The 20789-nt window shown below is 41.3% G+C and overlaps 2 protein-coding genes and 1 long non-coding RNA gene across 7 annotated transcripts in view; 1 reads left to right on the top strand and 2 right to left on the bottom strand.

Moving 5' to 3' along the window:
- The window catches only part of Dync2li1 (dynein cytoplasmic 2 light intermediate chain 1), a 30890-nt gene extending 23486 nt beyond the window's left edge, over positions 1–7404 (bottom strand). Inside the window, exons 1-3 of one of the 4 annotated variants that reach the window (XM_027417937.2) lie at positions 7212–7404; positions 5436–5553; positions 350–384 (exon numbers count right to left, since the gene is read on the bottom strand). In XM_027417937.2, coding sequence (XP_027273738.1) covers positions 350–384; positions 5436–5553; positions 7212–7219 — 161 coding nt within the window. In that variant the 5' untranslated portion in view covers positions 7220–7404. Of the gene's footprint in view, positions 1–349; positions 385–5435; positions 5554–5698; positions 5835–5892; positions 6586–7211 lie in introns of those variants that run through there. The other 3 variants (XM_027417936.2, XM_027417939.2, XM_027417940.2) reach the window with 3 other exon arrangements.
- On the top strand, positions 6790–20163 carry LOC118238865. Its single transcript, XR_004770189.1, has 3 exons — positions 6790–6938; positions 11836–11948; positions 19899–20163. It is a non-coding gene; the product is annotated as an uncharacterized LOC118238865 (long non-coding RNA).
- Plekhh2 (pleckstrin homology, MyTH4 and FERM domain containing H2) overlaps positions 13997–20789 on the bottom strand; it is a 92998-nt gene continuing 86205 nt past the window's right edge. For both annotated transcript variants that reach the window (XM_035445347.1, XM_035445348.1), the window contains exons 26-29: positions 19871–20000; positions 17898–17984; positions 16031–16165; positions 13997–14430 (exon numbers count right to left, since the gene is read on the bottom strand). In XM_035445347.1, coding sequence (XP_035301238.1) covers positions 14248–14430; positions 16031–16165; positions 17898–17984; positions 19871–20000 — 535 coding nt within the window. In that variant the 3' untranslated portion in view covers positions 13997–14247. The remainder of the gene's footprint in view (positions 14431–16030; positions 16166–17897; positions 17985–19870; positions 20001–20789) is intronic.

The following is a 20789-nucleotide window of genomic DNA, read 5'->3' as shown; positions in this document are numbered from 1 at the left end:
ACACTGGATGATTTATTTAAAAAACACCTATTACAATCACTGTTCAGAGAGGCATAGATTAGGCACAATAAAAAGAACTTAAATACCAAAGCAGCATAGCCCAGAGGACATAAGTACTGTCAGAGACTGGGTAATGGTGGTAGCATTTTTCCTTCATACAGGAAATCTAGTATCATCCCCCAAAATTTGTGAGGTTTTCTTAGTCTTATCTTTAAAGGTACTCTTAAAGGTTGTATTCAAGATTGAGGATTAAATATTATCCTCCTTCCATATCTTTGGGGTCAACTTTGCTCTGTTGTATCTGGAACAAGCATGGATGCTATCTCATAGAGGCTGACATAACACTCACCTGTCAAGACACCTTAGAATAATAGTCGTCTTTCCCTAGAAATTAAAAAGAGAGAATGCTGTGTTAATGTAATCACATGTAAAATTTTATTAGTGTTTGTAACTGTGGTCCAAAATAGCTTTTGAAATTGTTTGAGTGATAAATTACCTGGAAACTAAACACTAGAAACTTTCAGAATTACTTGAAAGTTTGATGAGCAGAAAAAGTGAACTGTCAACTTTCTATCACAATGTAACTACACTGCTATTACTGTAATTATAAAGTCCCACAGACGACAAATATTAGCTAGTCACATCTCACTTTAGTGGTCACCTGACAGCTGTCTTAAACTTTCTCTTTACTCAGCAATGCTAATTACTGGTTAGGCAGATTAGTGTATTCTGAAATGTTTCCATCCCAATTGTTGAAGTGGATATAAAGGGAAAAGATAACATACAAATAAAAGATGTGTTGTAGATAGGCTGAAATGAACAGCTCAAGCACTCTGTTAGAGTACTTTGTGCTAATTCTAGAGGATGTATTAATTCTGATTTCCTTTTTAGGAGTCAAGAAATATAGGCTGTAGCCACTAACCATGAAACTTAACCCAATCTTACCCAGAGACAGGTTCAGTGGACATGACTGAATGTCTCCTTGCAAGGAAGGGATGTGAAAGGCAGAAACAGCCTCACAGCAGACGTCTCTGGGCTTCAAGGAAAAGTTTGGAAAATCCTAGGTTGCCAAAAACAGAATCTCTCTCTCTCTCTCTCTCTCTCTCTCTCTCTCTCTCTCTCTCTCTCTCTCTCTCTCATACATATATACATCTTGAAAGGCTATAATTATTTTTACCAAAAAGATGGTATAAATCACTCCAGATTATATGTGCAATCAGATTGAATGAACTCTTTGTAATGAGATAACTGGAATACTATAAAACAACATATACTGCTAAAGTATGCTACACAAAACTGGAACACTAGAAACCTTGATGTACCAAACTGCTTAAGGCAATTCACAAAAGGAATCTACAGCTAATTAGGTATGGCAATGTAGAAATACATTTACATGACAGAGGTCAATTTTGAAATGCCTTTTCCTGCTTCCTTTTTACAGGTATGCATCTGTCTACACACACACACATGTGCACACTGGTGGACATAACTATGTTAAGAGTATTTCTAATGGACAGGTTTGTAGTTTTCTCTTCTTGAGTCTGCTACACGTCACTTCCACGGTTTTATTTGGAATCCTTTCACATCTAGGAACGGCACAACTTCCAAATCACAACTGCAGAAGGATATTCTCCAGCCAATTCTCCGGGTATCCAAACAGTCTTCCTCACCTCAGGAAAGGTCTCAAAAACCCGCTGACCCTGACATTTGCCCTCTGCCGGGCCCTTCCTACCTTCACTACGCTCTCTTTTCATCCTAAACATCAGTTTATCACTACAAGAATCCTTGAAAATATCAATGCCTTCCTTAACTGCAAACACCTATTCTAGACTCAACCACCTAAACTCAACCACCTCTCCCCACATCTCCCATCACCATCACCGCCCTTACCCCCGTGCCTGCATCCATGCACATGAACGATGGGGAAAATTAGACGTTGCATGTTCTCAGGTTAGCACCACCTTCCTCTCCATCATGAAAACAGCGATTACTTCATTCTCTCTCCTACTGCCACCCACTGTTCTGGATCCTGAGGACACTCGCTTGGCCCCCTGCCTCTGAACTGATGCCTCTTCTCTATTTCTTGCCCTTCAAGCATTAGCCCTCACTCTCATGGATGCTGATGTGGCTTGAATACGATACGTTCCTCCTAGCTTCGCATACTGGGTGCTTGGTTGCCAACTGACAGTTTTGGGGCAACGACTGCATCTCGAGGGCCCTGACCTACTGGATGGATTACTCCCTTGATGGATTCATAATACAATGGCATTATTAAGAGGTTGTGACAAGTAGGAGTCACAGCCTAGTTGGGGAAGTAGATCCTAGGACTGTTCAAGTGTTCCTTTGGCCCCTTTCTGTATAGCTTTCCTCTGCTTCCTGGCTGCTTTGTTCTGCTTCCTGGCTGCCTTTCTCTGCTTCCCGCATGCTTGGCTCCATTGTGTGCTACCCCCCACCATGACCAAACCTTCTGAAGCATGAGTCGAAATAAATAAATCTCCCTCCCTTAAGCTGTTCCTGTTAGGAATTTGATCACAGTAGAAAAAAAGAAATCAACACAGAGGCTTTCGAGGTCTCTCAGTCTCTGGCTGCACTGTGTCCTTCTCAAGAGACTGTGCCCTTCATTCCTGTGGCTACAGTACTCAGAAGGCTGGCTGGTGCCTAAGGAAGTCAACACCCACCCACGATTGGTTGAACAGGAGAAGCATTTATTTCCTCTCTTCATACTTCAAAATAAATTAATACTCTGAATAAATTCCAGAACTGGTTATTTATTCACAGACCACTACCTGTAAAAATTCTTGTTTCTTGAGGTTTAAATTTACATAGTAGAAATGAACAAACACTAGGTTATATAGGCCACTTATTGCTACCACGAAAAAGAGTGAGTTCACAAATATCAAACCATGACCCAAACAGGTTGTCACAGCATTGAGAAGTCAAGAACAACAGCAACCTAGAGTGACGAGCAGAGGACAGCTGAATGGGTGCTCAGTGTGGGAGCAAGCCTAGCTAGAGTCAGCAGTGTTAGCAGAAGCCATTCAGGGATGTTCTTCATTCAGAATATATTATATAAAAATTTATCTGGTCCACAAGAAAAGCACCAGTCATTATACATGTTTGTATATGTTATGTCATTATGTATGTGAATATATGTGTATGTCATTATGTATGTGTGTATATGTGTATATTATTATGTATATGTGTCATGTATGTGTGTATACATGTATGTCATTATACATGTGTGTATGTCATTATGTGTGTGTGTATATGTGTATGTCATTATATATGTGTGTATATGTATATGTCATTATGTGTGTGTGTGTATGTGTATGTCATTATGTATGTGTGTATATGTGTATGTTATTATGTATATGTGTCATGTATGTGTGTATACATGTATGTCATTATACATGTGTGTATGTCATTATGTGTGTGTGCATATGTGTATGTCATTATATATGTGTGTATATGTGTATGTCATTATGTGTGTGTGCATATGTGTATGTCATTATGTATGTGTGCATATGTGTATGTCATTATGTGTATATGTATATGTGTATGTCCCTGACAGGAAACTGTTGATGTTAGACACAATATGAAGATCACTGTCTTCTCTGGTGTTGTAATTCCAGCCGTTGGGAAGTTAAATCATGTTCAAGGCTAGCCTAGGCTACATGTAGTGAGACAATCTCCAAAAAACATTTTTAAATGAAAAAATATTAAAAGGAAGCAAAATTACTCTACTCCCAGTGGCAAACCCATATAGTATATTGTGTTAAAAACCATAAACATAATACCTATGACAATTTTATTTATGTGTCATTCGTGTGTGTGTGTGTGTGTGTGTGTGTGTGTGTGTGTGTGTGAAGGTCAGAGGTTGACATCAGGTGCTTTGCTCAGTCATGCTGCATCTTATTTTTTGATGTTCTCTCACTGGACCTGGAGTTCATGAACTAGACTGGAATGGCCGAGCTTAAGGGATCCCAGCCCATGCGACACACCCTAGCTTTTACATGGGTGCTGGAGATCTGAATTCAGACCAGGCACTCTACCAACTGAGACAACTCCCTTGCCCATAGAAATTTTAATGCTAAAGAATTAAATTCAGATTTAAATTAAAAAGTGCATCAAGTGAGCTGGTAAGAAACATTTGAAAGAACAGAAATTAAAAATAAAATGAAAATACAATAATTAAACATTTACTGTCCAAAAATTATTTATCTTTGCACATTAATATGAGATGAAATTATACATAAAATTTATATCCTGCTTATTTCAATTCACATTATTTTCTTCCAAAACGCCTAACATTTTTCTTTTAAACTTTATTTTATTTCTATTTATTTTTATGTGTATGAGAATTCTGCCTATGTGTAGGTCTGTGTACAGTGTGCAAGCCTGGTGTCTGAGGAGGCCAGAAGAGAGCTTGGGACTGGAGTAACAGCCACTTGTGAGTTGCCATTGGGTGATGGGACTCAAACCCAGGTCCTCTGGAAGAACAGCCAGTGCTCTAAACTGTTGAGCCATCTCTCCAGCCCCAACTTTTTTCTTCTTATATAATTATTTGTGTCAATAAATATGATTTTTAATAATAATGGAGATTAAAAAACCTAAATGAAGATATGTAGTATTCTGGGGCTATCTTTGAGCAGATATTGAAACATGAGGTACTCAGGCTTCCCACACAACACATAGCTTCACTGGTCCAGAACTTCATTTCTAGAAGCTTCCTGTTTTCCACTGCCCTTACATGGAAGCATGGACCATAGAAAATGAATAGAAGCATGAACTCCAAATAGAACAGAGAGTGATGCTGCACAGACTCTAGCATCCTTCCGTCAGCTCACAAGCCTTGACCTTTTGTGGACAGAGTCACCAGCAGCCCTGCCTTGCGCACAGGAATTCTGTGTGTGGACATGATACATCTGTTCTTGCTGTGTGGCCACATTCCACATCTTCAGCACACTCGGTCACGTGACCTTACAAAGAATGGGGGCTACCACCTCATCTCCCCCACATTTTCCAAAACAACTAAGTGTTTGATAAACATCGCTGACACAACTCAATTATTCCTTCGTAGAGATTCCTAAAAGTGAAGTAACTGAATCCACAGTGTAAATATTGCTGAGATATTGCCTTACCAATTTAGGGTGTTGACTCAGACATTTTAATGGATCTTGGCCTTTATATAAAATCAAAGCAGAAGATCTGAATACTTCAAAGTGTGAAATAAAATTAGTTACGAGTCTTCCTAACACTTTGTTCATGGTTATAGTTTTTCCTAGAGCTATGCCAAGCCCTTTCTAATTTCTGCTAATTCAGAGTGACCATACGATTAAAGAGTTGAAAATCTGTAAAATTTATCAAAGTATTCAAGTAAAATTTGTCACTGATTGCTAAATTATCTCAATAAGTAAAGAACACTAAAGTATTACCCCATTTTTACTGCCAAGGAAGAAAACAGATTTTTCTCCAATTTCAGCTCCATCTCCTTCACTTCCGTGACTTTTCCTTTTTTCCACTTCAGCTTTTGCAATTTCCCAGAGAGTTTCACTGCATAAGAAGCAGAGAAACAGAAGGAATGCTTAGAAATAGTTATTTCCAGCATATAGATTTTGTTTCAGTAAGAGTTATAAAAATACTATTTCCCGGGAGTCAACCTAGGTTGAACACTGATGGATTTTCTAGCACCCTTCACCTGGAAATGGTCCACGAAGAATACTGAAACTGGCAAGCTGAGTGTCCTAGTTTCCATTCCACCGCTATGATAAAACACCTCTGCTTCACAATTGCAGGAGTCATGGCAAGCGGGGAGCTCAAGGCAGCAAGGAGCGGGAGCAGCTAGTCATGCCCACAGTCAAGAGCTGAGAGAACGCATGCATGTCTACTTGCCTTCTTGGGTAGACTAGCTGGCCAGGAAGCTCCAGCGATCCTCCTTTCTTCAATCCCTCCCCAAAGTCTCAAGCTTACAGACATCTATCCTGTCGCTTGCTTTTCACCACCTCATGCTTGAACATCAAGCACTTTATCCACTGAGCCATCTTCCCAGTCCTAAGCAAATATTCGTTGAGCAACTGATACATGCAAGCCTCTGTGCTAATCGCCAGGCTCAAGTCGGCATTTTCGGCTCTGAAATGCCAATTTAAAAACAAAACAAAAAAAACCAATGTCTGCTTTTGGGGCCGTAGTAATAACTGTTACAATGTCCCTGTTCATTTAGTTTTAGGCGCTGGCCTTTTAAAGTAATTATTACCAGACAAGCACCAGAAACCGGGGTAATGATATATGTGCCTGCCTAACGTGCATTGAGTCTTTGGGTTCAATTCCCAGACTCCCAAACAAAACCGGAATGAAAAAAAAAAAAAAGCCAAAGCAGGAAAACAAAGTCAAAATAGAAATCCCGAAAAGTCGTACTGAACTTTTTTATTTCATAGGCCAGCCCCTGGGAACTCTGTCTGCATCTGCTTGCCCTGTTTACACAGCATCCCTCCAAAATGGGTTTATGTTTCTCAAGTGCCCAGTAAAAGGAAAGGGTTCTTCCAGCTGCCTCCCCCCCAAAACAAACAAACAACAAAAATAAAAATAAAAACCCCAAATAACAAAACCCAAAACCCCTGTACCCATAGCTTCACTACGTTAACCAATGAGAACGCGATGCATAGCTGACTCTTTTCCAGTCCCGAACTTCATCAAGCCAAGCGCAGTTCACGCCTCTGATCCAGAAGGGGGCGAACGGTCTCTAGCGCCCCCCCGCCGCCCCCCCGCCCCCCCCGCCCCGGACATCCTTGCAGGCCATTGGGAGGTCCAGGTACTTTAAAGGACCTTGTAGAGAGGAAGAGCTCAAACGTATTTCACAAGCCATCAACACCCCCAACCCTCCGCCTTCAAGGAGGTGCTGCACTTCCCGCATCTCAAGTAGCCAAGTCCTATACCAGGAGGTAGGGGGCCCTGGGGAGGTGGCTTTGCGGTCTGGTTCAGCACCGCCAGCCCTGCAGCCTGCAAGGGCAAGTGGCACGCGAGAACCGTCTATGCAGTCCTCGAACGCATGGGGTTGATGATTCCTAACCGCTTACTCATCTACTTGTTTGGGACAAAGGCCTATGTGGGGGTCCAGACCCCCAGTCTCCCACAGCGCCAGGGCTGGGTACCCCGCCCCATCCTCCCGTGCCCTTTCCACGTCCTGAGCGCCCCGCCTGCCGGTTGAGCAATACCTGGGCATGGTGGCTGTACAGCCCCAGATGTCCTGGGCTCCGCGTGGGCTGACCCCAGGCGGGCTGCGAGGTCCTACTTGGGCCAGAGAAAGCGGGCTCCTCGGTTGCCATGGCAGCGACGTCAAGGCGGGGAGTTCGTGTCGAAGAGGGGCCTCATGGGAAATGTAGTTCTCTGCCTTCACTTCGCATCTCAAATTTCTAGGTTGCCAGAAGGAGGGTATGGTGAGCGTCCTCCTGCATCTGGGTTCTAAGGGTTAGGACTTGAAGGTTTCTGGGGTTTTGTTTGTTTTGTTTTGTTTTGTTTTGTTTTGTTTTGTTTTTTTATTTCTACCGAGTGCAGACTGTGTGCCAGGGGCCTCTGCTGTCTCGTCCTTAGCTCCCCGACCCCCTCCTCATTGCCATGATTTGGGAATAGAAGCTGAAACAATGTTGAGCTGTTATCTAATAATTTGCTCGAAGAAAAATTCAACAATTAAAATCAAAACCAGGCGGGGCTGGAGAGATGGCTTAGAGGTTAAGAGCACTGGCTGCTCTTCCAGAGGTCTGAGTTCAATTCCCAGCAACCACATGGTGGCTCACAACCATCCATTATGAGATCAGGTGCCCTCTTCTGGCGTGCAGATATACATGGAAGTAGAATGTTGTATACATAATAAATAAAATCTTTAAAAAAAATCAAAACCAGGCGTGGAGCACTTCCCCCAGCATTCTGAAGGATTGACTGACGTTTTATGAGGCAGTACATTATTTATTAATAAGATAATGAAGTGTGTGCCTCTCCTACATACTTATGTTTTGAAGGTGAGTTATATTTGTTTGAATTTTATGGGTTCTTTATAGACACCCCTCTGTAGTTTTTTTTTCTTTTACTCTTAACTCATAGCTCTTTGGGGGCCCATCACCCAGCTCCCAAATAAATCACATACAGAGGCTTATTATTACTTACAAATGCCCGGCCTTAACTTGGCTTACTTCTAGCCAGCTTTTCTTAAATTATCTTGTCTACCTCTTGCCTCTGGGATTTTTATCTTTCTCTATTTCTGTATACCTTTCTTTACTTCGCACTCAGTGGCTGGCTGTGCAGCTGGGTGGCTGATCCCTGATTTCCTCCTTGCTTCTTGCTCCTCAACCCACTTTTTCTCCTTCTGTTTATTCTCTCTGCCTGCCAGCCCCGCCTATCCTTTCTCCTGCCTAGCTATTAGCCATTCAGCTTTTTATTAGACCAATCAGGTGTTTTAGACAGGCAAAGCAATGCAACTTCATAAACAAATGCAATGTAAAAGAATACAACACATCTTCACACCATTAAACAAATGTTCCACAGCATAAACAAATGTAACACATCTTAAAATATTCCACAACACCCCTCTTTATTGGAGTCCCCATAAAAGTTATATAGACAATTTCCATACACAAAGCCCTGTGCTGTACAGAGTAAGAAGTGAGTTAAGAATCCAGCCTTTAAAACAGATCTACACAGCTCATTACAATCATAATTCAAAGTAAGCAAGCTATTGTAGAAGAGGTGCAGAAGTGACCATGCCTGAAGATCTTGTTGAAACATTTATGGCAGGTTTGGTATTTGACCTCTTCTGAATGTTTGCCTGTATTGGTTATGAGGAGCCCCGAAAGATTTTAAAATGGGCATGCTTTGCCTGGCCCTGTGTTTCGGGGGATAATTTTTTGCAGCTGTGTGGGGAACCTAGAGGACCATATGGAGACTATTAACAACAGTCAGGAAAGTGGCAGGGTTTTGATATCTTCCCTTTGTTTTCAGCATTTCTTGCAGGAAAAAAAATATATGGAGGGGGGGAAAAGAGAGCAGGAGATGTGGCTCAGTGCTAGAATTCTTGTCTAGCATGTGAAGAATCTTGCACTGAGTCCCTAGCACTTAAGAAAAAGAGAAAGAAAAAAAGACAAGGAGAAGCAGGAAAGAAGACGATGGGGAAATGTTTATCCCGGAAGAAATAAAACATTCATTTTGATGTCTCTCATCAAATTCTTTTTCTTGGAGTTAATACTGAATGTGGTTAAAATCTGGGTTTTAAGCATGTATTCCCATATATCAGTTATAAATTCATCACAAGACTTGCTGGCTGCACATTATTCTACTGTGCAGATTGGTTTTCATAATTTCTTTTGGCATTCATCCAATGCTGACTTGGCTTGGCATACACATGAAATATGAATTGGGTTAATCAGAGTCCTTCCCTGGGATTTTTCAAGTTATGATTGGAAAAAGCAGGTCATTCCCTGTTGGAGAAAATTACCATATGCTCTGCTAAAAGTAGTTAAAGTACACAAAGCAGACATATCGGTATGAACATAAAGTCTAGTGCAATTCCCCAGGGTTTTCCCAAGGCCCCTCTGTGTCCTTTTCTTATGACTTCATTTAGTTATTTGAGGCATCCTAGTATCTTTGTAATGACAATGAGAGAAGTGAATTTTCTTATTGTTTTGTTAGTTCAAGTTGAACTTTAGAAATTTACCCCAAACTTCTCTGCTTTCTGAAGATCTATATTAGATAGTGTAAGGATTCAGGCATTATGCTGGCCTGCTCCTTGTCACCTGGCAGAATGCATGCAGGCAGTGACCTGGTCAGCCCAGGGTTCTATGGCTGCAGAGTCTGCATGCAGGTGTAAAGAACCCTTTAAAAGAAAGACTCCGCCTACTTATGCTCTCTTCTCTTTTCCCTGGGGCAGACAGGACTTTTCCTGTCTCTCTTCTGTCCTCTGTGTGTGTCTCTTTACCTCTTTTCTCTTTCCTTCCCCCCTGCTTCCCTCTCTAATAAAACTTCTCACTTAAGCTCTGCCTACCTGACCCCCGCCTTGGTCACCCTCACCTGCCAAGGAATCCGCCAAGGTCCCCCGCCCGAGGTTCCCCATAAGCTTTATCATAACAGATAGTAGTAGTAGTAGTAGCAGCAGAGGAATGGAAAATCCTGTTAACCAGGTGTTGATGGCCCAGAGGAAGAAAAGCAGATTTAGAGGGCACTGTGAATTTGAGAAAGCACCTGGATGGACCACCAGGGGGCGCTGGATAAGGTCATTAATTACCTTAATGTAGAACAGGGGACATGGCATCGGTGCTGATGATGGTCACCAGCTCCCAAGAGGCACCATCACTATGTTCAATTTAGGTGAAGTGACATTTGGAAAATATGGCAGATTGGAGCAAGTGTCTTCTCATCTCAAACCAGCTGCCTGCACTGGCCTATCACCTCTTTGTCATAGAGCCCTTCTAAGTTAAATGACCTAGAACGTCTTGATACCACCTGAAAATACGGAAGCATTTCATGTCCCCCTAAACATGTATGTGTGAATTTAGCTTAATTAGGTTTGTTTGTTTGTTTTGTTTTTCGAGACAGGGTTTCTTTGTGTAGCCTTGGCTGTTCTGGAACTGGATCTGTAGACCAGGCTGGCCTTGAACTCAGAGATCCACCTGCCTTGGCCTCCTGAGTGCTAGGATTAAAGGTGTGTGCCACCGCCTCTGGTCTTAATCTGGAATTTAAAGGGGATTAAAAGTTTCTCTTCTGGCTGCAAGTCCTTTCCTTCTTTTAGGGAAAAGGGAACAGAGGGTAGCCTGAGCTGTGCTAGCAGAAAAGGGTCTCCATATGCTCCTTACTGTGCCTCCATGCACTCTGTCCCTCAAGCCCAAGCCTTAGCCCCCTGGAAATCAGCTTAGGGCTAGGATGAGTGCAGATTCTGTGGCAGCCCAGAGGCAGCACACGGGGAAACTGGCATTCCCAAGACACTGAAAGCCTTTACTGGAAAAACACAGGTAGTTCTTCAGGATTATACTGCAATTCAATTAACAGTAAAATTGCTCTAGGAACCTGGTCATATTTTTCTCTATGGGCCCATAGAAGTGGCTCCGTTTCATCTGGATTTAAGGTCAGAGTTCGAGCCCATTATTTCTCTTTCAAGGTTAAAACAACAGTATGTTTGGCCTAAGGTGTGGCTATTGTGCGTCTTGCCTTGACAACAGGATATCTGGCCTAAAGTATAGTTAAATGGATGTCTCACCTTGACTACAGGATATTTGGTTTTGGGTGTGGGTACCTGATATTTTGGGTATTGAGAAGGTAATTATGCTTACTTGTTCTTTCTATCTTGGTAAGGCAGTCTTGTGCCTTCCCCTCTATTGACTGGGGTTTATAAGAACTTTTAGTAATAAAGTTGGGGTGGATCCTGGTATTCACTGGGTGCCCTACAGACTCTGTCTCTATCTCTTGTATATTTCTTTCCTCAATCCACACTCCTCCTTCCAAGCAGGAACTGGATTAAGTCTTCCTGACATGACAGAAAACACTGGCAAACAATTGACTAAGAAACATTTTGGGACAAAGTCTCTTTGTAAGTTGTGGTTAACAACTTTTGTAAATTGAGTTACACTCATAATTCATTTGTAAGGAATGGCAGTATTTGACTTTTAGGGCACACACACACACACACTCACACACTACAGACTATTTTAGATTAATTTTTAGAACACAATCCACTGAACTCGCTTGAATGAAAAATAAAGGGGGTTTATTGGAAAAACGCAAATCTCTATTTGCCTCTTCACATAGTCTGTTTGTATCCATATGCACATGTATTAAATTTACAATTTGTCTAAACAGCTTCCTTCCTGTGAATGAAACAAAGGCACACTGAAGACACAATGAATGCCTGAGGAAGTAATAACTGCCACTCCCTCCAAAGCACACCTCAGTTTTGACAACGAAAACATTAGGTATGGCTTGAGGATTATTCAAAAGATAATGTTCAAAATGGGTCTCACAAATCATTTATTATGACTAAAAGGGAATAAAAGGATGGGTGAGAAATATTACAATTAAACATGAAACATTATTCCTTGTGTAACCAAATCATAATAATACACTTGCATTTTAAAAAATTTCTAGATAAGTAATTTCCCAGGAAATAAAATTTCCACATCATTGGTTATAGAATATTGACTTCTTTCCATCAAAATATTTTATTTCTGCTCCGTCAAAAACAAGCATAAAGTCTAAGGCACCGTGGCTTAAGCTAAGCGTTCACTAGTTTGAAAGCTCAGGATGGGGTATATGGGACTGCTCACCAGATGGTGAGTGAACTGTTGTCTGAGAATAAAGTTCTCACACATTAAGAGCTCTGCCCAGTCTCTGGCTTGCCCACTAATGATTACTAAATGGTTTTATGGGCACTCAAAAACACTACTTTATCCCAGTCAAAAACTCTGAGAGTAACCCCCCCAAATGGTTAATCGTTTCTTCTAAAAAAGGAATCTATTCATTGGGTGAGTGGATTGTGGCTCAAAAGATGGAAGGGCAAATAACCACTGAAAACCCATTTCTAGGGCGTTTTAAAAATATCTTTGTCATTACCAAGATAGTCCTGTATGACTCGAGCAATGTGTTTCTTGACTTTGTCCTAAGAGCAAAACATATTTAAAAGGTTCAGTGTGAGAACAGGACACTGCCCCAGGAAGAAAGCAGCAAAGGAGAAAACACAAAGGCTCTGCCAACAAATTAGTTGGGCAGCTAGCATTTTCTCAAACTGGTTTAAAAAAAATACAATAGCACATACAGTGATAAATATTTGTGTAAAAATAAATACAAATATGCTACACATAAATAAAATTAGGTAGACTCGTAGTTATCACTCTTGCAGTGAGACATTTTTATAATAGAATGTTCATATCTTATCACAGTTTCATTTTTATCATGAATACTAATTCCATTTCTTTGACATAGCCTGGACTATAGTGGCACTGTTATGATTTAACTATGAAATGTGGTGGTGCCAGTTTTAGAGGTGGTAGAACTTTCGAGAGTCAAGATCGTAGAGAAATCCAGTCGCTGGGTACACGATTTTGAAGGTGTACCTGTCCCTGATCCCTTTTTTGCTCTCTGCTTCCTATCCACTGTGAGTTGAAGAAACCTTTAAGTCACAAGTCCCGCCACCATGGGGTTCTTCCCAGCTGCATGAGGCCAAGCCGCCAAGGACAGAACCCTCTGAAACAGCAAAAACAATCCTGTCTCTCTCAGGTTGTTTCGAGTATTTGCGACAGCAATGGGATAACTAATAAACATGGGGGCATCTCAAGACAATTTCAACCACAAATTACTTCCTTCGACATAGGCATTTTCTACTAAGGTTTACTCTGCACTTTACTTTTAAACTCTCATCAGGAAAGACTGTACAAAGGACAGAGCTTTAAGACCTTTGTTCCTAAGATCCTCTTTATAACAAAGCGAGGTTATTAAACACAGGGAATTAAACACAGGGAAATGTGGGGCACTTTTGCATCGATCTTATGTTGTGCTGTTAGGGCTGAACACCTCATTTGAAATCCCACACTCCAGTGATCTGCAGAGGCAGCAGGCTCCACACTTTCTGATACCACAGAGGATGCTCTGGTTAGCTACCGCCTGTCTTCAAATGTGATGACTCAGACTCAGGAGATTTACTGCACTTACTCTAAGAATTTGCCCCCTGCATATGTTTCCACAGCTGATTCTTACACTGAACCTCATTCTTTTCCAAATACCACTTCATTAACTAAAAGGCCCATTTAATTACAGTACTTGTATTTTTCTTTTTTGGCAGTGAGTTTTTCCCAGATAGCCAACTGGTTTACCAAATTAGAGTTTGGAATCTCCCTTTCAAAAGACTGCCAGGATCTTTAAAAGCACACACACACACACACACACACACACACACACACACACACACACACACACCACAGAAAGAGAGAGAGAGAGAGAGAGAGAGAGAGAGAGAGAGAAGCCTTATTGCACAGTGTCTGGTGGGGTGGAGACAAATTCTAACCTACTGTGTCTAAGACACAGTGCATGTGTGGTACAATTTATGTTTCTATTTTATTGTTATCTGAATATTGAAGAGTCAGATAATCGAGTAACCCATTACTGCTAAAGTATGGAGTGCTAGTGTGCGAGACACGCTGGCAGTGTATAAAACACTTGGTTGTAGCCGGCACAGCCACTTTGTGAAGAGCCAGGAGTGAAGGTCAGGTTCAGGAGCTTTCAGAGCAAGGTGGGGCCTTTGCTGGGCCTGCTGTTGGACGGAAGGGGCTGGCTGCCCATGGCCCTGGCTGGGGGTTCCTGGGTCCTGGCTGAGAGCAGTGCTGGGGCAGAGAGGTGGTGGAAGGCTTTCTGCTGATAAGAGTTGTTGATGTAACTGGCAATCAGAAGGGTGATTTCAAGGATCTAAAATGAGAAAAACAGTCCTGTTAGGCTCCTGAGTTCTCTCCACCATCCATGGGTGATTTCAATTGCATTTGCCTAGCCCACCATTATGCCCTGCTCTTTAGATCATTGGTTCTCAACCTGTGGGTTGAAACTCCTTTTGGGGTAGAATATCAGATAGCCTGCCTATCAGATGTTTATTATGATTCATAACTATAGCAAAATTAGAGTTATGAAGTTGCATTGGAATAATATTATGGCTGGGGGCAGGTCACAACAACATAAGGAACTGTATTAAAGGGTTGCAGCCTCAGGAAGGTTGAGAACCACTGGTCTATATTGATCGAAGTGTTTTGTTTTGTTTTTTTTTTTTTTGATAATTTATTTCAACTTTAACGTGCCTGGCACCATCAAGGCACCATCATATTTTCCTGTTGCTTCACCCAGTCAAGCTGATTGACAATGCTAGGAAGTGTGATGGTCTGCACTAAGAATTTTAGAGCATCATATCAATTCTATTAAAACAAATACTGAAGCTACCGTGATCTTTTGTACTCTACGGTTAACTGCTCTCACTTACAACACAGAACTATATCAGAACAGATATCTACCATAAGACAAACCAACAGGGCTTGAGAAATGCCTAGCTTCAGAACCCTAGGACCCCTAGAGGTGGAAGGACAGAACTGATGCCAAGTTGTCTCTGACTTCCGTACCAGTGCTGTGCCATACATACAGACACACATGTAACATAAACAGCAGCAATAGAACATTTTTTTTGTTTACTAAAATTAGAATTTTTTTTTCAGTACTAGGGCTTGAACCCCCGGACTTCCCTCACCGATACACTCAGACTCTGCCACTGGACTATAGCTGGGAACCTCAATTACATGTTAGAACGCAATCTTTTAAAAAGTTGCTTTACTGAGAGATGTTGAAACTATATGGTTAACTATAACAAAGGGACACATACATCTTAACTATAAAACTCTGCTCTTTAATAAGCCCATAAAAAATAACCCCAATAGATAAGACCATGCAGTGTACCCCACAATAACTCATGACTCGCCATACACAGTCTTCTGAGACAAGGCTCTTAGGAAGCCCAGGCTGCCCTGAACTCCACCCCCCCCTCCCAATCATACTCTTGAATGCCAGCAGATGGTCTCTACTTTTGAAACTTCACAGCACCAGGAATTGGCCCATATTGGAACATTTCACTTAGTTGTTGTTGTTGTTGTTGTTGTTGTTGTTCTTCTTCTTCTTCTTCTTCTTTTTTTTTTTTTTTTTGAAACAGGATTCCCTCTGTAGCCCTGGCTGTCCTAGAACTCGCTCTGTAGACCAGGCTGTCTACAAACTCACAGAGTTCCACCTGCCTCTGGCTCTTAAGTGATGGTATCTGGGATTAAAGGTGTGTACCACTATGCCTGGCTTTCACTTAGTCCTTAAGCTAAAAGAAGCAGGTAGTACAGTGTCCCGTTAGCAAAAGAAAATAGAACTCAGATCCAGTGAGGATTTGAGCCCAGGGTTGGTTCAGCAACACCCGTTTCCATCTGGAAAACCCTTTGTGCAAGAAGTGTCTTCCCTCGAAAGAGCAGCTGGTGGAAAGGGTTCCACTCACCTTGGGTTTTGCCATGGCAAAAAGCAGCTTCTCTGTCGGCCTGTCTTTTGAATGAGTATTGATGACTACCATAAAATCGTCTTGACACCCTCCGAAGGTCATCAGGCTCTTGTACACATAGCTGACCATTAACCTCTTCCAAGAAAAGCAAAAGGAACGGTTACTCGCTGTCCACACCCAAAGAAGAGGAGAAAATGCTGATATTGATACTACGGCAAATTCGAAAATAATGTCTCTCATATCAAATCTATTATGGTTAATGTAAATAATAGTTGTACTAAGGTTATTTAGGAATCGTTGACCTATACAGTCAAGTATATATTAGATCCTGAGAAACTCAAAATTAAGAAACACTTATATTCACAGCACCCAGTAGAAAATCTTTGGTAATGTATTTTTATATGTCCACTCAGATCTCTCTAAGAAACTGATTGTTTTTAAGGTCCAAATATTCAAAGACTGTATTGGCAGATCCATATGGCTCCCCTGCTAGGCAGACTCTGGCACAAATAGAAACAGTAGGGTGCAACAGATGGGCATGTGAATGACTATATTGACAACCGTGTTAAACAGTCGCCTGGTGGCTGAACAGTCAAACCATGTTGTTATCATTGTGTGTGTGTGTGTGTGTGTGTGGGTAAAACAATGAAAAAAAAAAAAAAAAGAGGCCAGAGGACATGAATTTGAAAGAGAGTGGGTATGTGTGTGTATGGGAGGGGTTGAAGGTATGAAAGGAAAAGAGGAAATGAAATTTCACTTCAAAAAGGTAAAACCAAGATTTTTTTCAGTGCTCTCACTATTGCCACAGGCAAGGATCTCTCACTGTATCTTTAAAGCAGCAATTATTACCCACCAGACTGAGAAATTTAGGGTTGGGGTATATAATTTGGTGGCAAGGCACTAGCCAAACATGTGTGAGGTTCCAGTACAACAGCGAAAATTACCAAATAGCCTATGAAATATAGTAGACAATAACTTCACATAAATAAACGAACACATAGAAGGAATATTTTGATTTTTTTTTCTATTTTGAAAAATGGAGGAAGCATCTTGCTATGTAGCCCAGACTGGCCTTGAACTTGCAACTTTCCTGTTTCAGTGTCTTCAGTGCTGGGACTACCATCATGTGCCACACTGTCCAGCTCAAGTTCATTTTAAATTATATACTCTATGTTTTAGACAAAAATGTAACCTTTATGTAAGTAGAACTACTGACATTATGGAAAACTATACAAATTATGCTATAGATACTAAAATGAAACTGAAATTTAAACTTTGATAAGTAAAGTTTCTATTTTTTAATATCATAAACATTCTTATTTTATACAGAAAAAAAAAAAACTGTTGAGGGCCAGTGATATGGCTCAACGAGTACAGGTGCTTGCTGCCAAGGCTTACCACCCAACGAGTACAGGTGCTTGCTGCCAAGGCTTACCACCTGAGTTTGATCCTTGGGACCCATAGAGTGGAAGGAAAGAGCTGAGTCCAGAAAGTTGTCCTCTGACCTCCACTTGAGTACACACACACACACACACACACATACACACACACACACTTAAAAAAAAAGATAAAGAACTGCCATAGTACTTAAAAATACCAACCAGAGCCATGACTGTAACTTAATCCCACCATCTTAATATTTTTTTTTGCATATACAACACACAGCCTGTCTCTTTTTGTTTTAAAACACTAGACTGTAACATAATTGTTCCTGTAAAGTGACTATTAGAGGATTTCAGGAAGAATGTTTTCTCAGCTCAGGGGAAAATCAGAATACAGAAATTCACAATCTCATAATCTTCCCCTTACTGTACCCTGAGCAATGGAGATAGGAGGTTTAATTACAAACATGGGGGTTTAATCTTACCATGGAGGTGTATTCTAGGATGCTCAATCCATTTTCGTGGATAGCCAGCCATACAAAAATGTTGCCAGATAATGAGGGAGCTATGGGCTATGGAGAAGTGAAAATACACTCTATTATCGATGCTAAGCAAAATTAGTCACATTTTCAGTCTAGATGCACATAAGATCTGCCGTTACACAACCCTCCCAAACCCTGAAAATCCCTGCTATAGAGGTGATGTGATGTACTACTGAAAGGAGCATTGGATATTGTCTTAGGCCACCTGACTTGCAGGCTCAATTCTTTATTTAGTAATGTATACCTTTGGACAAATGCCAAGGCTCAGTTTTCTTATCTTTCACACAGGAATGCTAATCTTGTGTTTTTATTTCACAGATTTAATAGCTGTCAAAACTTTTACTGTTCCTGTGATGACCACGGTCCTCAGGGAACAAAACACACTGCTTAACTTCCTAAGGTGGCTAGGAGGAGTGAAGGATTGTGGTGACCTGTGCACATTTTTCCTGGTAGTCAATGTCTAGCTAAATTAGAGGAAAAAGAAAAAAAAATTACATGATTAGTAGGAACAAGAAGTACTGGGATTTCTAAAAATAAAATTTTGAAGGCCAAAACAATGACATTTTATTGATAAAAGCAATCTTCTGATGGGAGTGGTGGCACCTGCCTTTAATTCCAGCACTTAAAATTGGTATACCCACAAATTTCATGTCAGGTGTATTATTTTTCCATATCAAAAAAAAAAAAAGTCATCATGAAGCATACAGGGAAAGCGCTTACTCTTTATACTGGAAAACAAAGAATAACAAAATCCTTGAACTCTCTGCAAACATACTGTATAGATTTTATGATACTAACAGGGATAATTTTTTTTTCTGTTATCTCAGCATATAGCTTCTAGTTCCAGTAGCAAAAGTAATTTCTAACATAGCAGTGAGTGAGCCAGAGTTATTTCTAACCTAATAGTCAGTGAGCCAGAGATAGAAGATGCCTGGGGCTTGACCTTTCTAGTCTATGTTGTTCATTAAAAGATGAAACTGAGATCAGGCAGTTTTACCAATTTGTCCAGAGTGGCATGGCTCGTCAGCAAGTATTTATTAAGTGGCAATTGATTCCAAACCCTGACGATGGGGACCGGAGGAGGACGGTAGGATCAATTTCAAGGAGTGTGCAATGCACTAGTGAGGAAGACGGAATACACGCCAGGACAGATGTATCTTTGAAGCCAAAGAGTCCCAGGTGGCACCATTTAAGGAAAAGAATTAAAGGGCACAGTGTGGGACTAGTAGTGGCTGGAGGAGAGAGCCTGTTTTCCATACGCTAGAGGTCCTGGATTCAGTGCCCAGTACCAAAACCAAAAAGCAAAATGCTCCCAAAAGAAAAGGCCTAGGTTTTCCTTTAGGGGTCAGGGCCAGCCACTTCCCAGGTGGGGGTCTCCCTGCCCGGTGTTTCTGGAGCTGCCTGTTCTGAGCTCCTCAAAGGATACTTACTTACCACACAGCAGGCTTGTTTACAGGCCTGTTGCAACACTGGGGGGCGGGGGGGGGGGTAGCTGAAAGCCGCCAGAAGTGTGGTACAACTCATTGGAAACTGAGTTCTATGCCTCCCGGAGCCTACCTCCAGGCTGGCCAAACAGGGTTCAGTAGATGCTCATTAAATGATTAAGCCAATGAGTGATAGAGTTAAGCGAGTTCAGCTAGCTCTTTTGTCTCCTGATTGATTGACTTGATGACACTCAAAACAATTTTGGGTGTGTATGTGTGTGTCTGTGTGTGTGTGTGTGTGTGTGTGTGTGTGTGTGTGTGTGTGTGTTTTGGGGTGAGTACTTGGGACTTCTCATTGGTGTCTTTAAATTGCTGGGAATTTTCTCATCTTTTAATAAAACCAAAATATGCTGTATGGGGGGGGGGGGTAAATCTGACCAGCCAAGTTCACAGAGGGTTTTATGATGTGTCCTTCTTCCCATTCTTTCTTACTTTTGCAAAAAACAACTTGGCACCAAAGAAGGGCCACTTCCTGGCTACTGTTAAGTAAATGCGCACACAGTCAGCTGCATTGTGTCCCCGGAGGGCCATCCATCTGGTGGAGAGTCGCTGGTAAAGCTGCCTAAAAAAAAAAAATAAATAAAAAGGAACAAAAACAAGACACAAAAGCAAAACTGTAAGTATGGAGTCATCTTCCTAGACCAAGTCCCCTTCAACTCATGCCAAACCTCCTTAGCCCCCACCACAACTTTCTGGTGAATTTTCACCAAATTCTCCCACCACATTCAAATGTACAACACAACCTACCAAGTAAATCTTTATCATCTACAGGGTTAACATTAAACCTAAGTGTAAGTCAGTTTGCCAGGTAATTTCTCCTGAGAGAATTTTCACTTTTCAAAGTTCGGAGGAGCCCAAATGTTACAATTTGGAGGAATGTTGCTTCTCAGACTGAGCCCAGCGGCAACCACTTCCACTACATAGGCAAAAGCTTCTTTATTATCAGGGTTAACCCAGGATCAAGATCAGACGACACAGTGGTCTTTTTATTTAAAAAGTTCTTTTGAACTGGACGTGGCGGTACATGCTTATAATTTCAGCATTTTTGAGGAAGAGGCAGGAGGGTCAGATGTTTAAGGTCATCTTCAGCTACTTAACAAGTTTGAGGCTAGCCTGGGCTACACAAGACTGCCACCCCCATATGTAAGCTTATTTATGTCATCATACAATGAATATATAATATACTTCAAGTATCATGCCACAGGTGACAAATAGATTCTAAAGTTTTGAAAGACATCTTAAAATATGTAAAGTCTCTTGGGGACACATTGGAATTAAACATCCCAAGAGAAGATTCAAACAGAAAACTTTACTAAAATGCTAGCATAACTCTACCCTCCAAAGAGCTGAA

The sequence above is a fragment of the Cricetulus griseus genome, chromosome 5, assembly GCF_003668045.3.
Source record: "Cricetulus griseus strain 17A/GY chromosome 5, alternate assembly CriGri-PICRH-1.0, whole genome shotgun sequence".
Lineage (NCBI taxonomy): Eukaryota > Metazoa > Chordata > Mammalia > Rodentia > Cricetidae > Cricetulus > Cricetulus griseus.
This window is presented reverse-complemented; position numbering and strand designations above follow the sequence as displayed.